Below are 24,248 nucleotides of genomic sequence, written 5' to 3'. Positions count from 1 at the left end.
AGCGCGATGTCTGTCCTCAAAGTTTTGGATATTATGTCTCCCACTATGCGCCAATATCCCTCAAGCTTGGGACATGTCCACCAAATGTGGTGCATGGTCCCTTGACCTTGTAAGCATCTCCAATATACGTTAGATATGTTTGGGTATATGCTCGGTAATCTTTCCTGTACCATATACCATCTATCCTGAATTTTTCTCATCAGTTCTAGTTGAGCCACGCATCTTGACCTTCCCTTGTGGGCTATCAGTGCTTTATTCCAGACGTTCGTGTCAAATGGCTTATCTAAGTCACATTACATACACTTTTCATAAGTATGTGCTGCTGGGCCTGTCAGTACGCGGTATATTGAGGATAGTATTTTTTTGGGTGTGGTAGGGGCGAGGAATGCTCTTTCAAAAAGGTTATGATCGGTGTTTGTGTGAGTGGGGGTTATGCGTGAGTAATGTTTTCAGTTGGAGATAGGAGAACAATGCCCTTGCCGGTAAGTTGAATTTGTGTTGATGGTCTGGTAACTGCATCATACCGTTCCGCTCAAACAGCTGGCCAATGGAGGTACAGCCTCCTTCCTGCCAAAGTCTGTAGTCAAAGGATTGACAGGTTGACAGTATGTTAGCAAGATATAGGAGTAGTGTGAGCCTATTTGTTTTCCCAGCCCAGTTGTTTTTTTAGTCTATCCAATGTGTGGACAAGTAAATCAGTAGTACATAACATAGATGGCATGTTTGGGCGTTTATGTTTGGGCATCCAGGAAAGACGTTTCAGGCCCTAGGGTCAAGACCAGTGCGACTCAATTCCAATCCATCGAGGGGTGTTAATCATAGCATGGGAGGCTATCAATGTGGACAGTAGGGCTGCCCTGTAGTACTCTTTAACGTTAGGCAGTCCAAGTCTGCCGTGTTCTAGGGGTCTATGCAGGAGTTTTGTAGCTACATGGATACTGCGGTTGTCCCATATAAAACGGGTTAGCATGGTCTGGAGCTTTTCTAAGTAAGTTTTAGGGACTGATATTTGCAGCGTTCTGAGTAGGTATTGCAATTTAGGGAGGACAGCCCTGCATTAAAAGGGCACTCTAGTTTCTGCTTCCTCTAGCTTGAAGATCTTCATTGAGCTAAGCCCAGCGGTGTATGGTTTCACTCACTGGCTGAGTAAACAGTAGATGCTCTCATCCAATGAGTTTGCTATGCACGGCAGGGTTTGCGCAGGAGAGTAAACAGTTAGGTAGGGATTGGAGCACAATGGACCCCAGGTAAAAAGTCAAGCCTTTGGCAAAAGGTTTGACTAATTGTATGTGGGGGGTGGGTGCATTTCTGGTACCATAATCACTATGATGCACCACAGTGATTATGGTGCTTGGCATGTTTAACTTCTGGGTAATTAGACATTTTCCAGTGTTGCAAAAGTATTAAAATCATTTCTAAGTGTTTTATTTTTCCAAGAATTAAATATCCACTGGCTAGTCAGCTGAGAAACCATTTTTAATTACATGACTTCTCCTTTAAGCTTCCAGAGCAGAATTTGCTTTCCTCAAAAGGCATATTGTCCACGTTACCCTGTCTCTTAAGATCCTGATGTTGGTTTCTATCCAGCTAATATAAACAAAAACAATTATGTCTTGGTATTTTTCTAGTGATCTACCAAAACTTTCCTTGACTTGCTTCGGCATCAAACCTCTATCTGCCCTGAAATTCTGGGCAATTCTTCCACCAATAAATTCCTCACATTCCTAGTTACATTATAAAGTATTTAGCTGTGTGTTGTGAGTGTCTAGTCGAATGACCAAGGGTTTCTGATTCCCTCCGGATCAAACAGGGGCTCTTCTTTCTGATCCAAATTATTTACTGTCAATAATTACATTATATTTCGCTATTTTCTGACTTTTATCCTTTTTCATACCATACATCTAACATCATCATTCTTAAATTTTCCTCAATCTGAAGAACAATACGAATTTAGTCTTTTCTATATTGGCTTTTAAACAAAAAAACTATTTCTGCACAGCCAGAGAATATTTGGCAGGAATAATTCTGCTCACCTGTCAATACTCTACTGTTTTGGTAGTAGATTATGTTTGGGTTTGTTCATCAGTGTTTCCTATTTCCCTAAATTTACTGATCACCTATGGCTAGATTTCTAGGCAGTCTTCCTAAATGTAATATTGCCCTAGACACTTCTGCCAACCCAACCCTACTTGGAATAAGATATTTTAGTCCACATTTGTATATCTAGTTCAGGTCAGTGCTGACGTCAAAGACTTTGTCGGTTTTTGATTTATAATTAATAGTGCAGAACATTAACATAAGAACAATCTACTTATGCCGAATCTGCTTCTCTAGATAAAGTTCAGTACACTACATGCACGTTTTCAATTGACCTGGAAGGTAGATTTGTCAGATGCACTTCTCATTGACCTTTTGCGATAATTAATTTGCTCTTGACAAATTGTATTCATGTTATATATTTGGGTGAAGGAGAAGCCAACATTAAATGTTTCAATAATTTCATAATTTAATAGGTTTAATCCCAGATTATTATTTTTTTGACTTGTATATACGTACCCCAGAGACGAGGTCCCAATAAGTCACCACCAGTGTTCGGTCTATACGAGAGTGTTCAACAGCAATCTATGCATGGGCTACAAAGAGTGGCTGCCAAGCAGATCGTCCCATTACTGGATAGTTCAACCCCTGTTTTTGGGAGAGCTGCCCCCCTTTGTCACTTTTGATAGGCACAGGGTCACTGGTACGCACCATATAGCATGCTCCCTTTTCTGACTCCATACCTCCTTATGTGAGGCATGCTGCCATTGTAAATAAAAAACAGAAACACAACGAAATGTACTAAGTAGAGCAGTGCATTTATAATGAGTTCAGTATTTTAAAGGATTCAATGTAAGCACAAACAACTTACTAAATGCAAAGCCCCCATTTACCTGTACGTAGTGGCTTATAAATTCAACAATATGTGAAATTCACTTAATCTGTAAGACTGTCCCTCTGACGACAAGGGAGCTAGTTTCAGTGTCGGAACGAATGTACTGAGGGCTCTGATGCAAGAAATTAGCCATCTCCATCTAGCGCAAGTATGGCCAAAAGGTAGTTCAGCATCATACAACCCCCACAATGCTATGCCAGCTAGGCATCTTCCATTTGCCCATCCTTGCAGGGTTGTATTTGTGAGCAGTGTTTGTGCGTTTGATTGTAATCATGTTTTTGTATGGAGTATGTGTGTGCATGTAGGGTTGTGTATGTATGTATGTAGTTTTGTTAAATTAATGCAGTGGTGTACTTTTATGCAGGTCCGGACTGGCCATCGGGCACACCGGGCAAATGCTTGGTGGGCCACGGTGGCCATGGGCCGAGGCCGGCAGGAGCGATCACAGGATCTCCCCTGCCGGTCTATGCAGGGCCGGCACTATCCGAGCACCATCCCTGCTGCATTACATGACGGGCCATGGGGAGATCAAAGATCTCCCTCACCGGCCCACATGCAGGATATTGCAGCCACTGGCAGGGGAGAGACGGAGGGAGACAGGAGAGGAACCCGGAGGAGCTCTAACTTGCAGCTCCGCCGGGTTCCTCTCGCGAGATTCACAGGCTAGAGTTCACTCACCACTAGGACCACCAGGGATGGCAGCAGCACAATTCCCCTCCCAGGCTAAAGGTAAGAAGGGAGGGGGGATATAATCACACACACACCCTGCACCCCTGACACTCATAGCACCCACACACACGCACACATCACCCTTACTCAAACACAGCACACCACACACACTGCACCCTTACCCACACATCACCCTCACACACACACTGCACTCCTCTTGCACACACACTAAACCCCTAACACACACACTAAACCCCTGATACTCATAGCACCCTCACTCACACACTGCACCCCCCCACACACACACACACACTGCACCCCTGACACTCACAGCACACTCACACACACACACTGCACCCATCACACACAGCACAATACTCTTTCCTGGCATTTTTGTCTCCTGGTATCCCATCTATGGAGACACCAGAGAAAAAATTCAAGCAAACAGTGCAAGCAGGTTATTAAATTTGCTTGCGCTGTACAGAACAAATACAGGGTCCTTTTCTCATGCTAGACCTCTTCAGCTGCGCATGGTCTGCCCTGGAAGAGCATTGGACTAACATGCTCACTTTCTGATGAAGCGTTCTTGTCATTGGTGATGACAAAACACACCCTACCTGGCCCCACCCCCTTTTTAGTGGGCCACTGTAATTAAAAAATGCCTGGCCCGAATTTTCTTCCCAGTCCGTCCCTGCTTCTATGTAATGTTTCCAATTAAATTTAATGGGTGTGTTTGTAATGTTTGCATTTAAATGCAATTGTGTTTGTATGAAGTGTTGGCTTTTAAATGCGGTTCTATCTATATATGTGTGTGTAGTATTGGTGTGAAGAAGTGTGTTTGTATATAATTTTGGCATTTACAAAGGTGTCCAGAGGAGCACCGGCCCCTCAAATGCTGCAGCCGCCTGAGCGCTCTATAGAGAGCCACAGGTGGCTGCAGCACTGCCTGGGCTGGTGCGTCCATGAGAGCGTGCAAGAAAAGAGGGATCGGCAGGAGAGAAGCGCACAGCGCTCCCTCCTGTCAGTCCCTCAGTGTAGCGTGGCTGAGCTCTGGTCTGCAGTACAGGAACATTCGTTTCCTGTACCTGGCCAGAATGACAGGAAGTCAGTGAGCACTTCCTGTCAGTCCGGCCTGGTACATGAAACAGAAGCTCCTGTACTGCGGACTGGACCAGAGCTCGGCCATGCTACAACAAACATGCTCTATGGGAGGAGAGACCACTAGGGGTGGAGGGTGGAGTAAAGACCACTAAGGGAGGAGGGGGGGGATGGAGGAGAGACCAGTATGGAGGGAGTGGGGGGAGGAGAAGAGACCACTATGGGAGGGTGGAGGAGAGACCACTATGGGAGGGGGGAGGGTGAGGAGAGACCACTAAGGGTGAGGGGAGAAGAGAGGCTACTAAGGGTGAGGTGAGTAGAGAGACCACTAAGGGGCAGGGGAGGAGAGACCACTAAGGGGAAGGGAAGAGCTCTATGGGACGCAAGAGAGAGCTCTAAAGAACGGGGGGGAGCACCAAGGGACTAATTGGGGTTCCGCCAAAGAATTTGAAACAAAAAATGGCCGCGGGCGGCATGGGAGCAGTGAGCTCTGATCTCCCTGCTCAGCTCCCTCGCGCACACAGCAGTGATGCTGGAGCCGGAATATGACGTCACTCCGGCATCACTAGGAGGCATGCGAGGGAGCTGAGCAGGGAGAACAGAGCTCACTGCTCCCTCGCCGCCTGCCTCCACCGCTGACCTGTCTGCCAGACCTCCCGACCGCCCGCCAAGCTGCAGCCAGCCCCACGGGACCACAGGGACTTCATGCCAGCAGCCCCACTGGACCCCAGGGACTCCATGCCAGCACTCCTAAAGGTAGGGGGTCTGGGTGGAGTAAAATGTAAAAATAAAATAAAAAATTGTATGTGTTTGTCAGTGAGAGTGAATGTGTGCTTGTCAGTGAGTGTATGTGTTTGTCAGTGAGAATGTATCTGTTCTTGTCAATGAGAGTGTATATGTGTTTGTATGTGTGTCTGTAAAAGAGTGTGTGTTTGTCAGTGAGAGTGTATGTGTATCTGTAAAACAGTGTGTGTCAGTGTGTGCATCTGTGTTAAGGTTTGTGTATGTGTCACTGTGTGCATCTAAGTGTGTGTGTGTGTATGTGCCAGTATGTATCAGTGTGTTTGTATGTGCCTGTGTGTGTATCTGAGTGTGTCAGTGTGTATCTGTTGGTGCAAGTGTGTGTATGTCACTGTGTATCTGAGTGTGTGTGTATTTGTAAGTCAATACAGAGATACACACACTGGCACTTACAAACACAGATATACACACCTTGACACACACCGGCACAATTAAAAAAAAAACAAAATACGTCGCAATTGAATTTGATACACAATGTCAAAGAGTTCCACGGGAAAAATTATTGGGAACCCCTGCTCTAGACAAACACATAACACATGCCCTACACACTCCACTCCCTGTGAGCAAACTGATGGGTGGAACATGTAGGTGGACTTATAGGTGGGCCTTATGGGCATACTCACCATCAGGCCCTGGGGCCCAGACCTTGAGCTGTGAAAGGGGCCGAAAAAAATGGAGCTGCTTCACGCTTTCCCAGAACATTGATTTTTGTGACCACAGTTACAATTAGCCTCCAGAGAGCCTGTTCTACACTAAACCAGTGGAGCCAAACTGCAGCCAGAGCCCATCACCATCCTCATCTGGTTGTAAGTAGGCAATCTAGTATATTATTTGTGGCACTAATCTCTAATTTACCTCGCATTAAAGGGACACTATAGTCCCCAGAACCACTGCAGCTTAATGAAGTGGTTATGGTGTCTATATTAAAAAGCATGCAGAGACAGACTATAAACACACACTGTGTGCAGCACTGGCGTTAGTTCAAATGGCAGATCATATATGGGTGGTGCATTGTGATGTCACATGGGGCGGCAAATTGTTCTTTTGCCTAGGGCGGCAAAAATCCTTGCACCGGCCCTGCAGCTGACTGCTTTCAGCCTATCAGTGCCATAGTGTGGCTATGGCTACAAGGAAGTGTTTGATCTGTCTTAGCCATAACTCCAGTATGGGCAGGGCTGTGGGTGGCTGTTTCAGGTGATAACATCCATAACAGTGGCCAGGTACCCTCATTCAATGTTAAACTGCTTTAAAAATTCTTTAACACCAACTGCAGGGACAGTGCCAGGGGACTGCAGATACTATGACCAATTCAATGAGATAAATGGTTAAAGTTGCCTATAGCATCCCTTTAATTGTGAACGGGGCTGTGAATAACATGATCTGCAGACCTAATATGGCAGCTATCGACATCTTTGAGTATTTCCATTCATCCAATCAGTGGATCTGTGAATACGGGCTACATATCCTTTAATCTCTTGCGGGAGAAAGCTTTATGCAACAGAGAATAGAATAGATCAGATTGGGAGGTGTACTTGTCATCTAAGATTACTTGTTGTGCAAGTGCCGCAACTTCAAGAACACCAAAATCATGCTTTCTGTTGTTGTTGTTGAAGGTTTGTCATAAGTTACTAAAACAAAAAAAGTCCATAGATTTCAATCTTTAAAACCTACCTTTTTATGCTGTTGATCCAAAAGACAAAAAAAAAAAAATAATATTTGTAGCGATGGCCATTTATAACACAAAAGAAAATAAAAAAGCCTTTTTTGACTCAATTCCTTGTATTTTATTTTTATTCCACACTTTGATGCAATGGTGTGGTAATTTGAAAACTGATCACATTGCGCCATCTCTTGGGTCCCGGAGTCACTGCAATTCAGATGAAGACATCTGAATAAAATGAATGGCTTATTGTATGTCTGTAGAAACAACTGTAACACAAACAACATTGTGTGAAAATAAACAAGTAATGTGAGCCTTTAAGCTCTGTGAAACATAGTGATTACATTTCTTGCACTTTTAGTGATTGATCTACTAACGGTGAGTGAGTCCAGACACATGTCCAGCATGGTGGAGAAGATACGGTCTGAGATGCTAACGGTCAATGACATATACTTCATGTCAACTCTTCGACTGCCAGCCAAGGCAGGAGGTGTCTTATTTGGCTTCTACTCAAAAAAAGACAACACCAAATGGCTGGAGGCCTCAATTGTGGGGAAAATCAACAAAGGTTAGTGGTCTCTGGAGATGGGACGGGAATTGGTTACAGTAGAGTAAGAGGGTGGTGAAATGTCAAAATTAAAGTGCACTTTTTAATTTTGGGAGGTAATAAATCAACATGTATATTCTGTTCTCTATCTCACTAGTCTTGGTACGTTACATGCGTGAAGATTCCAAAGTCCACTCAGTCAGTTTACAGAATGCCAATCTTTCTGATGGAAACACTCACACCATGATCCTGCGTATCAGTGGCCTCCGTGGGGACACTATCACATTGGAGCTATATGTGGACTGCAAGCAAGTGGACACCAGCTTAGGTCTACCTGAGATGATGATCATCCCCCAGTTTGAGGTGGAATCAGGAGAGATACGGTCTGGACACAAAGCATACCTGAGGATGCAGGTAAAGAACTAGGTAGAAGAAGAAGGCATAGAGCTGTTCAAGTTTGTTGGTATAGAGTCCTGGGTGTGAGGTGAGGCACAGAACGTAGTGAGAGTGTAATTATAGACAGCTCAGTGTGAGGTGAGGCACAGAACTTTGTGTAGGATGCAGGTATAGATACATGTGTGTGAGGCGAGGCACAGGACTTTGTAAGGATGTACTCAAAGAAGAAAATACAAACAGCACTCTGAAATACTGCTGGTGTAAGTTTAATCAAAGTTTAATCTAAGTTTTGGTGTAATGTTTGAGTCTACGGTGAGCTGATTCGCGGTGTCAGTTTACATGGAACACCTGGGTAGATTTCTTGCTTTTGGTGCAGAACTTGTGTGCAGAGATCTTTGTTTTGTAAGGGTGTAGGTACAGAGAGCTGGGTTTGAGGTGAGGCACAGGAATTTGTAGGGATGTAGGTACAGAGGCCAGGATGTGAGGTGAGGCATTGAACTGTGTAGATGTGAGTAGAGAGCTGGACGGAAAATAGAGGGTCAGCACTGTGTGAGTATGATATATAAAGACAGGTGAGATGGGTGTCAAGACAGGGCACTGGGTATATGAGAACACAGGTAAAAAGTGACACCGACATTGTTCAAACACATAATCATTTACCCTGTTCCTTTAGGGATCTGTAGAGTCCATGAAGTTGATACTTGGTGGGTCTATGAGTCGTGTGGGAGCCTTGAGTGAGTGCCCTTTCCAGGAAGATGAATCCATTCACAATACAGGTATGCACTGTATACTAAATGCACAGCCTTAGAAACTTCTAGGAAAGGTACGCAGACTAGGGACATGGGGATGGGCTTACTGCAGCGCAGTTTAGGGACATGGGGATGGGCTTACCGCACTCGCAGATTAGGGATATGAGGATAGGCTTACTGCACTCGCAGATTAGGGACATGGTGATGGACTTACTGCACTTGCAGATTAGGGATATGGGGATAGGCTTACCGCACTAGCAGATTAGGGATATGGAGATAGGTTTACGACACTTGCAGATTAGAGACATGGGGATGGGCTTACCACACATGAAGACTAGGGATATGGGGGGGAGGCTTACTGCACAAGCAGACTAGGGAGATGAGGATGGGGTCCTGAATATATGCCTTAGAAACAGTATAAAATATTAACAATATTTCATTTTTTCCCCTTCTAGTGAATGGAGTGGTCAACTCAATTCTTGGTAAGTACATATTATTACAAGTGCATCACACAGCCCTCCTGGTCTGGTTTAGACTGGCATTGCAGGATGTCACCGGGCCTGGCCAGACCACCAGTCTAATCCCATTCACCATGTGTGCAATACCACATCACAGGCACGTTACTATCAGCTGGCAACAACTTTCAATGACCTTACAAGACAGCTCCAAATCCATACAATTACCTAGTATATCTTGCTCAGATCTGGTCCTAATTCTCTGATATGATTTTCATTACCGTAGGATTAAAAAGTCAGAATGGCCTGTAAGAGTACTTGCCACATCTAAATTAGTTTGTTATGAGAACACTGTCTAACCTTTGTTTGTTTTTAAGATCAGGGTCTTTTGTTGTTGTTTTTTTTTTTTTTAAATATAAATCAAGTTTAAAAAAAAAAAAAAAAAAATGCTTTGAGAAGCAATAGCAGTGTTCAGCATCATTGCCTGAATGTGAAGAACGTGAAGATCTTCGTAAATCGCCAAATTTAAGCATTATGGTTTCTAACAAACAGCAATGTCTCACATTGTTAGACAAAAGGGCAGCATTTATGCACCAAAACCCCTACTTTAAGATGTAGAGCTTTTGGTGTTTAGTGTCCCTATAACACAACATTCAATTAGATTGAACATCTCTAACCCTGGGGAAAGAGAAATGCTGCACCCATTTAAAGCACCTCCACTTTGCAAATAAGGCATGCATTGTGTTCTAGCAGATTCCAGATCCCTGCATGTAACTATTTGCAATTAATGAGATGGGATTTAAAGTAACATTTGAAGATGTAGATCAAAAATTGCCATTAGAATAGGGTTTATTCACAAAATACGTGTTGGCTAAATAGTTACATTTGTTTTTAAAGGGACACTATAGTCCCCAAAACAACTTTAGCTTAATTAAGCAGTTTTGGTGTATAGATCATGCCCCTGCAGTCTCACTGCTCAATTATCTGCCATTTAGGAATTAAATCACTTTGTTTATGCAGCCCTAGCCACACCTCCCTGCATGTGACTTGCACAGCCTTTCTAAGCACTTCCTGTAAAGAGTCATCTCATGTTTACACTTCCTTTATTGCAAATTCTGTTTAATTTAAGACTTCTTATCCCCTGCACTGTTAATAGCTTGCTAGATGTTACAGGAGCCTTTCGTATTTAAGGAACACTATAGGGTCAGGAACACAAACATGCATTCCTGATCCTATAGGGTTAAATTCACTATCTAGGCTCCCCCTCTCACCCCACCATAAATATAGCAAAATCTTACCTTTATTCTAGTCTGCCCTGCTGGCTCTGCCCCTGATCTGCCTTGTTGGCTGACATAATCAGAAGTGATGATCTGAGCCAATACCAATATTTTTCCACAGGAAAATATTGGATTGGCTGAGATTGCCAAGAAGGTGGGGCAAGGGCAGAGCCAAACACCACCCTGACCAATCAGCATCTCCACTTGTTCTGATGACTATAATATCCCTTTCAAGTTTAATTTACAGAACGGAAGATAAACACTTTTTAATTAAGTTACATCTGATTAAAAATGAAACCATTTTTGTCATGCAGGCTGTGTCTGTCACAGCCAATGGAGGTGTGACTAGGGCTGCATAAAACAGAAACAAAAGTGATTTAACTCCTAAATGGCAGTGAATTGAGTAGTGAAATGTCAAGGTATGATCTATACACACAAAAACTGCTTCATTACGCTAATATTGTTTTGGTGACTATAGTGTCCCTTTAAATTCACTGCAGTTTCATATACAGTGAAAATACATTTATTAATAATTGCTATTTCTTTTTTGTTATACGTTTTAATTTTGGACTATTCTGTTCTAGTCCCAGAATACATGGTAACACAGTTAAGACTTTTTTTTTTGCTGGTAATACATCCTGGTGGCTGTGTTCTGTAGTGTGTGTGCGCTGAGACCTACTTTTTTGAATACCTTTTTTTTTTGTCCACCAGGTGAGCACACAAAGGCTCTGATAACACAGATGACTCTCTTCAATAAAGTTCTGGCAGAGCTGAGAGAGGATATACGAGAACAGGTAAGCTTGGAGGAGCCCAGGTTACACTGCCATTTAGGACGTGGCATTGGTCATATTGGGGAACACACACATTAAACCCTAAAGGACCAATAACAGGCTATGCCATAAAAAATGTTCTTTCAACTCTTCAGGGAGCAGATTGGCAAATTTAAACATTAGTAATGTTTAACACATTTTGCTTTCTGATATTTGTTTTTCAAACTGTTATACATAGTGGCATGTTGATAAGGGATTAGGTACGTATTGTGATCCTGTATTGCTAATAGCACGGTCCTCTAGGGTATAAACATGCACAGTCTTTTGAATTAACATACATCCAGGCACCTTATTGTTGAAATTCACCAAGGAGACAGCAGCAAGTGAAAGAAATAAAAATGTAACAGTAATCCCTGCAAACAAAATCCTAGCTCGTCTGAGCGCTTCCTAACATTAAATTCCCTATCTCTCAAGGGTTACACAATAACAATACAGGCTTCACCAACCTAGTGTCTTGTCAACTCTCTGCACTCCAGAGGCCCACATCTAAACATTAATTTATGTTACATACAACACATACTCTCCCTGGGGTTAAAATTTCATATGCCTCTCTGAACAATTTAGCGGAAATTTAAACTCCCTAACAAACAACACCATTCACCTTATCATAGTATGTAGAATTATTTTGGTGTGTGTTATCACATTAAGTTTTTTTGATGGCCTTGGACTACACGTAGTAAAGGTGTAATGATTGTTTTGGGGAACATGTCAATGTTCTGAAGTTGTGTTTTGGATACTTCAGGACTATTTTAGTCTTGGGGCAGCTAGTGTCACAGTACAGTTGTGTATATTGACTCAGGACACAGGAGAATGTTTTTTATGGCCAAACATGACATGGTGGCTTTTCTTTTTCACAGAAAAAAATTGCTTTGGTGAGACTGGTCTTGGGGTGCAGGTGTTAGTGAACAAAAGTTTCAAAGTTAGCCATTTTTGTGAATTTTTTTTCTGGCAGGTGAAGGAGATGTCTCTTATCCGGAACACAATCATGGAATGTCAGGTTTGCGGTAAGTCTGATCCCTACCTCACTGTTCCTTGTGTGTGATCCTCCCACTGCAGTTTATGGCCAAAATGGAACTGTGGGAGATAGTGTTTGTCCCTCCTAGTGCAGGAAGGCACAGGTGGATGGTTATTATGGCACATAGCATCTACACCATCCATTGCGGGGTGACAGGGGGAGCTATGGACAAACATTTTGGTTTTCCTCCCACCTCAAGGTGATATGGACATAGGAGCATGGTGGGACATAATCAGCCCTACCCATCAGAGTGTTAGGGGACACAGTTTCTGTCCCTTTCATAGCAGCATGAGACAGGCAGGGGGAGCATTGGGACAAGGAATTAAAGACTGTCAGTACCCTGCAAGGTGGCAAAGAGATGCAATAGTACAGTCTACCCACCTGAATGTTGGGCTATGCTGGGAGGTTCTTATTAGTTGGACTGCTCTTCTCTAGGCATCATTATCACCACCGCAAACTATAGTGGTTAAAGTACCAGGAGTGCCATGGTGCCCCCAATGTGAGTGGACATCAACTTCTTACCAGAGTTCCACTATGCACTTCTCACTGTCTCTCTGCAGCCAGAAGCTCTCAGCTGAGCTAACACCAGAAATGTGGGGCCTAGCTCAATGGTGGAGAGATTAGAGGAGGATGACAGGAAGGGAGTGGCGCCATGTAAGAAGTCAAACTGTTTTTTCTGTACACATTTATTGTAACCGCCTTCCCTATTAAACAAACAGTAACTATGTTTGCAAACACAAGTAACTAAATCTATAAATCAGATCTCCCTTGTCTGTTCTGTAAAATACTATAATTAGAATTAACTAAATAACACTTGTTGTATGTATCTGTAAATTTATATTGGTTGAAAACTGTTGCCATAACCCACGTTCTAACTTTATATATCCATATCCTTGTCCTTTCACCCCAGGTTTTCATGAACACCGCTCTCGCTGTAACCCCAACCCCTGCTTCCAAGGTGTAGACTGCATGGAAACCTATGAATACCCGGGATATCGCTGTGGGCCTTGTCCCCCTGGATCCCAAGGAAATGGCACCTACTGTGCGGATATTGATGAGGTAGGTTTCGGTGTGCACAGCCTGGAACGATCTGACAGTGGTATAGAAATAGAGGTAACAATACAGGAGTGGTATAGCAGCTGGGGAAAGCAATACAATAGAAAAATAGGTTTGGGGCACAGCAGTTGGGGTAGCCATGCAGTCCGGGTGCTGCGTGGTGGTAGCCATGCAGTCAGGGTGCTGCAGTTGGGGTGGTAAGCGAAGCAGTCGGAGTGCTGCAGTGGGGGATAAGCGATGCAGTCAGAATGCTGCAGTGATGGGGGTATCCATGCAGTAAGGGTGCTGCAGTGGTGAGTAGCCATGCAGTTGGGGTGCTGCAGTAGGGGTTAAGCCATGCCATCAGGGTTCTGCAGTGGGTGATAAGCCATGCAGTTAGGATTCTGCAGTGGTGGGGGTAGCCATGCAGTTAGGGTGCTGCAGTGCGGGTAGCCATGCAGTCGGGGTGCTGCAGTGGGGGGTAGCCATGCAGTCAGGCTGCTGCAGTAGGGGGGTAGCCATGCAGTCAGGCTGCTGCAATAGGGGGGTAGCAACATAGTTGGGGTGCTGCAGTAGGGGGGTAGTCCTGCAGTTATGGTGCTGCGGTGTAGCTATGCAGTCAACAATAAGCCATGCTGTTGGGGTGCTGCTGTGGGGACCAGGGGGTAAGCCACACAATCGGGATGCTGTTGTGGGGTGATAGCTATGCAGTCACAGTGCTGCGGTGGTGGGGTAGCCATGCAGTTGGAGTGCAAGCAGTTGGGGCTAATAAAACACTATATGACCAAGACAAATCATGGAATAACATTAAGGATTTCAGTGTTGACACTAGCACTAATAGAGTTCTATGTAAGTCACATCAATAATGTCCTTATCTCCCACACAGTGCGCTTATGCAAACCCTTGTTTTGCTGGATCAAAATGTATAAATACATCACCTGGTTTCCGTTGCGATGTTTGCCCCCGTGGGTACAAAGGTAACACAGTATCTGGAGTTGGAGTAGACTATGCCAAAGCCAGCAAACAGGTAAGAAAAACCTAGGTGGAGATTGGCATAACTGTGCTTGGGGGTAGAACAGAGTGTATGGGTTTGGGAATGTTGATTAACTGGAGGTAAATAAGTATTTAGTAGGGGGCACTAACTCCAAATTTTGGTACCTGTGGCTGTGCAGATGGTCAGAATCCCTGCTCCAAGGAATATTACAGCTTGTTAGAGTCTTACTTTTTCAATTTTGGATAAGCTGGAGGTGATGGTTCTATCTAAAGGGTAGTGAGACTGGTGGTGTAGTTATAGTAGGTTCGATGGGTCAGTTAGAATAAATAGAGAGTAGAATTTAATTTTACATTTGTTTGAGTTCACTTGATCTGATGGTATGTGATTAAAATGGAGATAGGACTACTTTGTGGTATTTGGATGACAATAGTGGGTGAGGAATTTTATTGACCTCTTGGTTGCTAATGCGATTATCAGGGCCACTGGGTTTTGATGACGGTGATGAGATGAGGAGGATGCGTGCACTGGTAAGTGGGGTTGTGGAAGGTTTTTGAGTGAGCTATGTATAGTGTTGTTGTATAATATAACTCTTTACAAGGGTTGTGACTGGAGGGCTAGCTAGGCAGTGATCCCAAAATGTGGTGCTAACATTTTATTTTTTTTACTTTAAGGTTTGCAAAGACATTGATGAGTGCAATGATGGCAACAATGGTGGCTGTGCTGCCAACTCAATCTGCACCAACACTGTGGTAAGTGTCCATTTGTACATGGCTCCTCCCCCCTCACTGACAGTTTGGAAATGGCCCCTCCCCCTCACTGACAGTGTGGAAATGGCTCCTCCCCCTCACTGACAGTGTTGAAATGGCTCCTCCCACTGCACTAACAGTGTGGAAATGGCTCCTCCCCTCAATGATAGTGTGGTAATGGCTCCTCCCCTCTCACTGACAGTTTTGAAATAGCGCTCTACACTAGCATTAAGGAAGTGACATTAGTGACATTCTTGCTGGGTATCCCCTGATCTTGCCCCGCACTTTGCCGATTATATCCTGGTGCCAACAGTGTGCTGTGAATAATCTGGATTTTTTTTTTTTATGTCCATGTTCTTTCTCTAGGGCTCCTACAGATGTGGCCCCTGCAAGCCTGGATTTGTGGGTAACCAGACAGTGGGCTGCTCAACAAAAAAATCCTGCCTGGGCCCAGGCTTCAATCCCTGCCATATGAACGGGCACTGTGTGTTTGAGAGGAATGGAGATGTTACATGCGCAGTATGTCAATTTATCTAAACTTAATGTAGCAGGAATGTCATTTTACTACCTATCGCACCTGGATGTTACATTGGACTAGGCATCCATTTTTGTTTAATTCTCATACTGTCTTAGATTCATTTGAGGGGGAAATCCACAAGTTTTTTCTCAAATGAATCTGCATTGAACCATGTTTTTCTAGACTTCTAGTCAAAATACAACAAGTGTTTTTAAAATGACTAATTAGACATGTTTTGCCGGTAATCACTTCATTAAGACTTGGTATTTTCTGTTGTATTGATTGCTTTCTTTTTGCAGTGCAATGTTGGCTGGGCAGGAAATGGATACACCTGCGGACGAGACACAGATATTGACGGTTACCCAGACGACCCAATGCCATGTATAGATAACAATAAGCACTGTCGGCAGGTAGGCTGTGTCTGATATTGGATAAAAATACTAACAATTCTAAATTAGGAGATGTTGTAATTACGATGTAATCTTGAATTTATTCCTTATAAAATGCGTGTGGAACATGGGATTTATGTGTAGACCACATGCACACTAAATATAGGATTTGACATAACGGCTTGGCCTTTTTTGGCGGGTGGGGGGGATGATGTTGGCTTGAGTATTTCTTTTGAACAGGAGATTGTGGGATATTTGATGGTGCCTCCTGTGGGCTTTGGGATATCTGGACCTGTGGCATGCTCAGGTGTAGGTTTTGTGTTATACACGAGTGCACTGCAATGTACTCTTGTGATTTTTTTTTTTTTTAAACAGGATAACTGCAGGTACACCCCAAACTCCGGTCAGGAAGATGCTGATAATGATGGGATTGGGGACCAGTGTGATGAGGATGCAGATGGTGATGGAATCAAGAATGTTGAGGTATCACTTGGAATGTTATCTGTATAATCATGATTTGTATCATAACCTTCTGGTCATTTACACCAGCTGGTAATTGTGCAGTTACTGAATTAGATCTAGGCAGGTCCTATCAGTGGATATTTTGTATTTTCCCTTCGACATACTAATTCAAGCTGCACTTTACATGTTACAGTGTTTCCATGGTTTCTTTGTCCGTCACAGGATAACTGCAGACTTACCCCAAACAAAGATCAGCAAAACTCTGACACAGACTCGTACGGGGATGCATGCGACAACTGTCCTAACGTCCCAAATAATGAACAGAGGGACACAGATGCAAATGGAGAGGGAGATGCTTGTGACAATGACATCGATGGTGATGGTGAGAGAAGTTGTCTGGGTCAGATATAAGGGTTGGATAGGTGTGCATGGTTGTTACCTGTGTTGTTGTATATTAACTATCAGTTCATTCATTGTTTGTGTCTTTCCTCTATAAATGTATATTTGTGCGTGTGTACATTACATATCACATGTCTGTCTACAACCAGGTATCCAAAACATGCTGGATAACTGCCCCAAAGTGCCTAATCCTCTGCAAACTGACCGGGACATGGATGGGGTGGGTGATGCTTGTGATAGCTGCCCGGAGACCAGCAATCCCACCCAAGTAAGTCAGGTGTAATGCCAGAGTGATGATGCAATTATTCGATATGACGTACTTAGTATGCACAAAGAGGCAAACCTAAATTAATATAATAAGGGCTTAGCACTCAATTACAAAAAGGGTGAGAATCATGGCTTACACCAACATCCCGAAACTTATTTTATTTTTATTTTATTTTTTTGCACAGACTTTGCAGGGTTAAAGCCCCTGGGATAAGCGGAAGTGGTCTAGGTGCCTATTGTGTCCCTTTAATTACTACAAAACCTCTCTTACTCCTCTATTCTGCTGCTGCTTGGTATACTATAGAATTGCACGATATCTGTATACAGGGCCGTCTTTAACGCGGGGCAAAAGGGGCAGCTGCCCCGGGCCCATTTATTCCTGGGGGGCCCAAAGCATCTGCCCCTTGAGCCCCGCGGGCCCTTTAATTTTTCACCGGACCGGGCCCCTTCCCAGACAGACCGCGGCCAGACTCCTATCATTATATTTCCTGCGGGCCCTTTAATCATGAGGGCCGCGGCCGGGCCCCTAACAATGTGTTTCCCCGCGGCCGGGCTCCTCTCCCTTGCGATCATGGCTGGGATCGCATTGCCTGCTGGGAGGAGTGAGTTCCATTCACTTCCTCCCGCCCAGCTAATAGAGAGCCCCGTGGGTAGGAGAAGGAAGAGGAGGAGCTGGCAGACACAAGAGGTATTCTAAAGAAGGCTGACACCCATCACTTTAGGTCAGCCAGCCCCCACTGGACCCCAGTGCACTGCAGCAAAAGTAAGAAAAAATGTATTATTATTTATATATGTACTTGTGTATGTGAGATTGTGCATATCTGTGTGTTTATGTGTACCTGTGTGTTTGTGTACCCATGTGCCAGAGTGTATGTGTGTTTGTGTGTCAGAGTGTATGTGTATCTGTCTGTTATAGTGTATGTGTGTCTGTGTCACAGTGTATGTGTACCTATGTGTCTGTGTTTGTATGTAATTGTGTGTCTGTGTACCCGTGTGTCTATCTGTGTGTCTGTGTTTGTGTACCCGCGTGTCTGTGTTTGTGTACCCGCGTGTCTGTGTCTGTGTACCCGCGTGTCTGTGTACCCGCGTGTCTGTGTACCCGCGTGTCTGTGTCTGTGTACCCGCGTGTCTGTGTACCCGCGTGTCTGTGTTTGTGTACCCGTGTGTCTGTGTTTGTGTACCCGTATGTCTGTGTTTGTGTATCTGTGTCTGTATGTCGGTGTATGTGTATGTGTGTCATCATAGTGTATGTTTACCTGTGTGTCAGAGTATATGTGTACCTGTGTTTGTATGTACCTATGTGTCCGTGTTTGTATGTACTTGTGTGTCAGTGTGTATATGTATGTCTTTGTATCTGTGTATGTATGTGTACATGTGTGTTTATATACCTGTATGTATGTGTAGCTGTGCGTCAGTATATTTGCTTTTGCATGTGTATCTATTTGTCAGTGTTTTTTTGCTCCAGTGTATCTGTGTGTTTCTGAGCGTGTGTGCATACCTGTGCATGTGGCAGTGCATACATCCCAGTATTTCAATGCCAACACTGCACACAAATACACCCCTGCACCTGTGTGTGTAAGCGTGTATCTGTGTGTGGCAATACATACACCCCTGCATGTTCAACACTGTCACCCTCCACACAATGCCACCCCTTTCACCCAACAAAACTCACATTAAAGGGACACAATAGTCACCCAGACCACTTCAGCTCAATTAAGTGGTTTGGGTGCCAGGTCCCTCAGGTTTTAACCCTTCAGATGCAAACATAGCAGTTTCAGAGAAACTGCTATGTTTACATTTGGGGTTAATCCAGCCTCTAGTGGGTGTCTTCCGGACAGCCACTAGCGGCGCATCTGCGACGTTGGAGGCAAAGGCATATTATGCCTCCATTACGCAGAGCGTCCATAGGAAAGCATTGAGAAATGCTTTCCTATGGACACTTTGAATGCGCGCGTGGCACTTATCGCGCATGCGCATTTGGCTCCGCTGATGTCGGACATGGGAGCTGACGTCAGCGGGGGAGGAGAGGTCGCCAGCGCAGAGGGAGCCTGGCGCTGGATTAAAGTAAGTAACTGAAGGGGTTTTAACCCCTTCAGCGCCACGAGAGGGGGACCCAGAGGGTGGGGGCACCTTCAGGGCACTATAGTGTCAGGAAAACCGCTTTGTTTTCCTGACACTATAGTGATCCTTTAACTCCCCTAATGCTGTCACACTCACCCTATCACATTAATCCACCTAATCCTGTCACACTCACCCTATCACATTAATCCACCTAATCCTGTCACACTCACCCTATCACATTAATCCACCTAATCCTGTCACACTCACCCTATCACATTAATCCACCTAATCATGTCACACTCACCCTATCACATTAATCCACCTAATCCTGTCACACTCACCTTCTCTCGCACTGTCACAAACACCCTTCCATGCTTTCACACTCATCCTCCATCACTCTGTCACACTCACCCCCTTTCACCCTGTCACACTCACCCAATCACATTAACCCCCAACTCTGTCACACTCATCCCCCCAATCATGCTGTACACACCCTGTCACATGAATCAATCCCTAATCGTGTCACACTTTCTCCTCTAACCATGCCACATTCACCCCAACCCTGTAACACTCACAACCATACCACACCACCGTGTCAATTTAATGCCCCCAAGCCTGTCACAATCACTGCCCAACTTTGTCTCATTTACACCGCCCTAGCACACTCACCTTGCACAGTAACCCCTTTAAGATGGCGGGGTCCAGGGGGCCCAAGCAAATGCTTGCCCAGGGTCCAATCAATATTAAAGACAGCCCTGTCTGTATACAAAGAGGAAAGCTGTTTATATGCAGTATCTCACAAAAGTGAGTACACCCCTCACATTTTTTGTAAATAACAGTGTAAATTTGCTGTCCCATTAACCCCTTAAGGACCAAACTTCTGGAATAAAAGGGAATCATGACATGTCACACATGTCATGTGTCCTTAAGGGGTTAAAATAACTCAACACACAGCCATTAATGTCTAAACCGTTGACAACAAAAGTGAGTATAAATGTTATTTTGAGGGGACAGCAAATTTACACTGTTATATAGGCTGTACACTTACTACTTTACATTGTAGCAGAGAGTCATTTATTCCGTGTTGTCACATGAAAAAGATATAATCAAATATTTACAAAAATGTGAGGGGTGTACTCACGTTTGTGAAATACTGTAGGTCTAATATGTAGGTATGACTTTCAGACCTATAACTGAGTAACAAAGACGCTTATTGAATTGTGAGTGAATCCACACCATGCACTGAATAAAATGATACATTGCTGTCCTATTTTACAGAAGAATCTGGTTGTTTTCATTTTTTTAAAATATTTTATAATATTGCTTAAAGGGGCACCAAAAATTGCTAAAGGCATCCATCTGAATGAATTTGTCTGGGTGCAGTGCCCTTGTCTGTTAATGCCCGCAATATAAAACATTGCTTTTCTTTTGGAATAGCCATTATAAGCACATGCTCTGCTATAACAAAGTAAAAATCTGTTATAGATCAAATGCTGGTCAGAGCGTTCCTTTCCTGGATACTATGAGAAATCTCATTGTTCCTTCTTTAACTCACTCTACCCATGATGTATTGATGCTAGGATACGTCACATGCCAGCTTCTGATTGACTTTGCTTCTTTTTTTTCTCCAGACAGATGCAGACAGCGATCTGGTGGGCGACATGTGTGACACCAACCAAGATAGGTAAGTCACCTTCTGGGTAAAAGAATGGGAGAAACCATGAGTATTAAACGCACTATCCCAACCCCCCAATTCTTTACTGCTGTGTAATCATTATTGTAACCCGCACCAACTGCTTCACACCTCCACAAGAGGAACAGAGTCACCTCAGGGGCAATGTGTGTTTTTAGTTGTGGGTTTTTCAGCATATCAAAATAGTTGGATTAATATTAGTTGATGCAAATGTCAGGCTTTTGCTTTTGGAATTACAATGTGCAGATCAGACATGCCGCTAGGGGTCACAATTACACTATGAGCGTTCCTTGACTTGTACATTTTTACTGGCCAGTCAGGGCTCAAAATTTTAACTTGCCGCTATTTATTGGCAAGTGAAAATTCGCCCTGGTGAGTAGAAATCAGCCCTGGTAAGTGCTTTAAAAATCCTACAGGCTTACAGTGCTAAGTAACTTCATATGCCTGGCTGGTCGTGTAGGACCTGAAATTCTAAGCCCTGCAGTGTAATGGCTGTGAATGTTGTCAATTACGGTCTGTTTCTGTGCTGCAAAACTAGTAATTAGTGGTTGCTGAAGGATTTAAACTTCTCCCATACAGATAATTACAAGTAACACCTGGCTTCCATGCTTAATGTTAAAAAATAAATAATTACATTTTTTAAAAATTACCACCTGTCAATCAATATCGGACTAAGAACACCTGCTGCATATAGGCGTAAAGAAAGACACCTTAACAACTCTCAATACATCGTACATTAAACAAACTGCTTTAAAAAAATATATATATATTTATTTACATTTAAAGGGACACTATAGGCACACAGACCATTCCATCTCATTGAAGTGGTCTGGTAAAGTGTCCCTGTCCCCTCAACACTAAAGGAACACTATAGTCACCAGAACAACTGCGGCTTAATGTAGTTGTTCTGGTATCTGTAACCTGTCCCTGCAAGTTTTTCAATGTACACAGGGGCTTTTCAGAGAAAAGGCCCTGCTTACATTGATGTCTAGGAACACCTCTAGTGGTGTTGTACAGTATGCAGCACTGGCATTCAAAGTCTCCACGCTCTGCATGGAGGCGCTGAACGTTCCCCATAGTGGTGCATTGGGTTAATGCATCTCTAAGGAGATGATCTCAACCACGGAGGTGGGACCAGGCGAAGCCACATCACAGGGAAGGAGGCCGGGGGCCAGAACTGCCACACCCGTGCTATAGTGCCACTAGAGGTGCCTCCTGCATGTTTACTCAGTTTAACTTAATGAAAGGAAGTTGGACGTCTTCACGCCATGCAGGAGAACCTCCAGCGTCTTCAAAATCCCCATAGGAAAGCATGGATTTATTGATGCATGCGCATTAGATTTTTCCATCGGAGGAGGAGCCAGACCCAGTGCGGAGGTACCTAGGAAAGAGCTATGGTAGAAAATGTTATTTTGAACACTTTTCATGCTTGCAGTGGAGGTGGTGGTGGTGGGGACACTAGTAACTTAGGCATAGGAGCATACTGTAGCTTTAGGAATACAGTTTTATGTTCCTTTTAAGCGCTAAAGCCAATCTGCAAGCATAGTGTATGCAGTTTGAAATACTTGTGAAATGTCACAAAAACTTAGAGGGTAACTACTCAATTCAAACGTAGCTTTTATTGAAATATTGAAAGGTAAATGCATAAAAACAAATGGTAAAATCAATGTTTATTAGAGCGTCAAAGTGCCCTTTATTTTACAAGAAGTCTGAAGTAAGGTCCATTAAACATTCATGTTTGTTCTGCAGCATTCTATAAACTAAAAAGTGCTCTGAAGCTGCTAAAATGAATCAACCAAATCAAAAGTTAAGGACATGCTACACACAAATGAAGTGTACGGAGCTCTGAGGGTGGTCCGCTGTCCACCAAGAATAATATAGAAGTAGAAGTCCATAGGCGTCACAATGGAGGGCGAAGGCAAAAATATTTATTTAAGATCAAAAAATATAAGTTTCAGCAGTAATTAAGGCCCCATGGCAAAAATGTTGTATCCTTTTTTTTTTTCTTTCTTTTTGATCATTAATAAACATTTTTCCCTTACCTACATTGTGACGCCTGTGGACTTCTAATTTTATGAAAATCCCTATATCCGTCAATATCTTATAGTTCCTAAAAAACACCTATAGGTGGCTCCCAAGTGCTACTAGTTAAATATAGATAGGTTGTATAAAGACCAATCCTATATTCTCCACATGCTAAACATGTTAATTATTATTATTATTATTTTACTATTTATATAGCGCCAGCAAATTTCAAAAGTGCTTGGTGCAAAAAGCTGTAGATGACGGGAGATATGGTTCATCATTTCTGTTGTGGCAGTGACTGGTGATGCTGGGAGTTGTAGTACAAACATTAGATTCAAGTATTATTATTATTATTATTACTGTCATTTATAAAGCGCCAACATATTATGCAGTGCTACATTATTATTTATCAAGAACCAACAAATTCCGTAGCGCTGTACAATGGGTGGACTAACAGACACATAATTGTAACCAGACAAATGGACACACAGGAACAGAGGGGTGGAGGGCCCTGCTCAATGAGCTTACATGCTAGAGGGAATAGGGTATAGTGACACAAATGGTATAAGTAGGGGTAATGAAATAGGTTGCTAGAAATATATTCACTGAGAACTTTGTTTATGTTTATTTTTGACAGTTTCAGGAGAGGAGTCATGGGGGGGGGGGGGGGGGGGGGATGAAAATCTGCTTTAAAGGGACATTATAGTCACCTGAACAACTTTAGCTTAATGAAGCAGTTTTGGTGTATAGAACATGCCCCTGCAGCCTCACTGCTCAATCCTCTGCCATTTAGGAGTTAAATCCCTTTGTTTATGAACCCTAGTCACACCTCCCTGCATGTGACTTGCACAGCCTTCCATAAACACTTCCTGTAAAGAGAGCCCTATTTAGGCTTTCTTTATTGCAAGTTCTGTTTAATTAAGATTTTCTTATCCCCTGCTATGTTAATAGCTTGCTAGACCCTGCAAGAGCCTCCTCCTGTATGTGATTAAAGTTCAATTTAGAGATTGAGATACAATTATTTAAGGTAAATTACATCTGTTTGAAAGTGAAACCAGTTTTTTTTTCATGCAGGCTCTGTCAATCATAGCCAGGGGAGGTGTGGCTAGGGCTGCATAAACAGAAACAAAGTGATTTAATTCCTAAATGACTAAGTGAATTGAGCAGTGAAATTGCAGGGGAATGATCTATACACTAAAACTGCTTTATTTAGCTAAAGTAATTTAGGTGA

At 43.4% G+C, this 24,248-nt stretch overlaps 1 protein-coding gene across 1 annotated transcript in view; it reads left to right on the top strand.

Moving 5' to 3' along the window:
• Positions 1-24,248, top strand: part of THBS3 (thrombospondin 3) — a 74,621-nt gene that overhangs the window by 33,231 nt on the left and 17,142 nt on the right. Inside the window, exons 2-16 of the mRNA XM_063439396.1 lie at positions 7,522-7,728; positions 7,865-8,121; positions 8,777-8,879; positions 9,308-9,334; positions 11,296-11,378; positions 12,367-12,418; positions 13,340-13,488; positions 14,351-14,491; positions 15,130-15,207; positions 15,571-15,723; positions 16,021-16,131; positions 16,486-16,593; positions 16,795-16,954; positions 17,121-17,239; positions 20,931-20,983. Of these exons, the coding sequence (XP_063295466.1) occupies positions 7,522-7,728; positions 7,865-8,121; positions 8,777-8,879; positions 9,308-9,334; positions 11,296-11,378; positions 12,367-12,418; positions 13,340-13,488; positions 14,351-14,491; positions 15,130-15,207; positions 15,571-15,723; positions 16,021-16,131; positions 16,486-16,593; positions 16,795-16,954; positions 17,121-17,239; positions 20,931-20,983 (1,801 nt within the window). The remainder of the gene's footprint in view (positions 1-7,521; positions 7,729-7,864; positions 8,122-8,776; positions 8,880-9,307; positions 9,335-11,295; positions 11,379-12,366; positions 12,419-13,339; positions 13,489-14,350; positions 14,492-15,129; positions 15,208-15,570; positions 15,724-16,020; positions 16,132-16,485; positions 16,594-16,794; positions 16,955-17,120; positions 17,240-20,930; positions 20,984-24,248) is intronic.

This window comes from Pelobates fuscus, chromosome 13 (assembly GCF_036172605.1).
Source record: "Pelobates fuscus isolate aPelFus1 chromosome 13, aPelFus1.pri, whole genome shotgun sequence".
NCBI lineage: Eukaryota > Metazoa > Chordata > Amphibia > Anura > Pelobatidae > Pelobates > Pelobates fuscus.
Note: the sequence above shows the minus strand (reverse complement) of the source record. Positions and strands in the feature narration are given on the sequence as shown.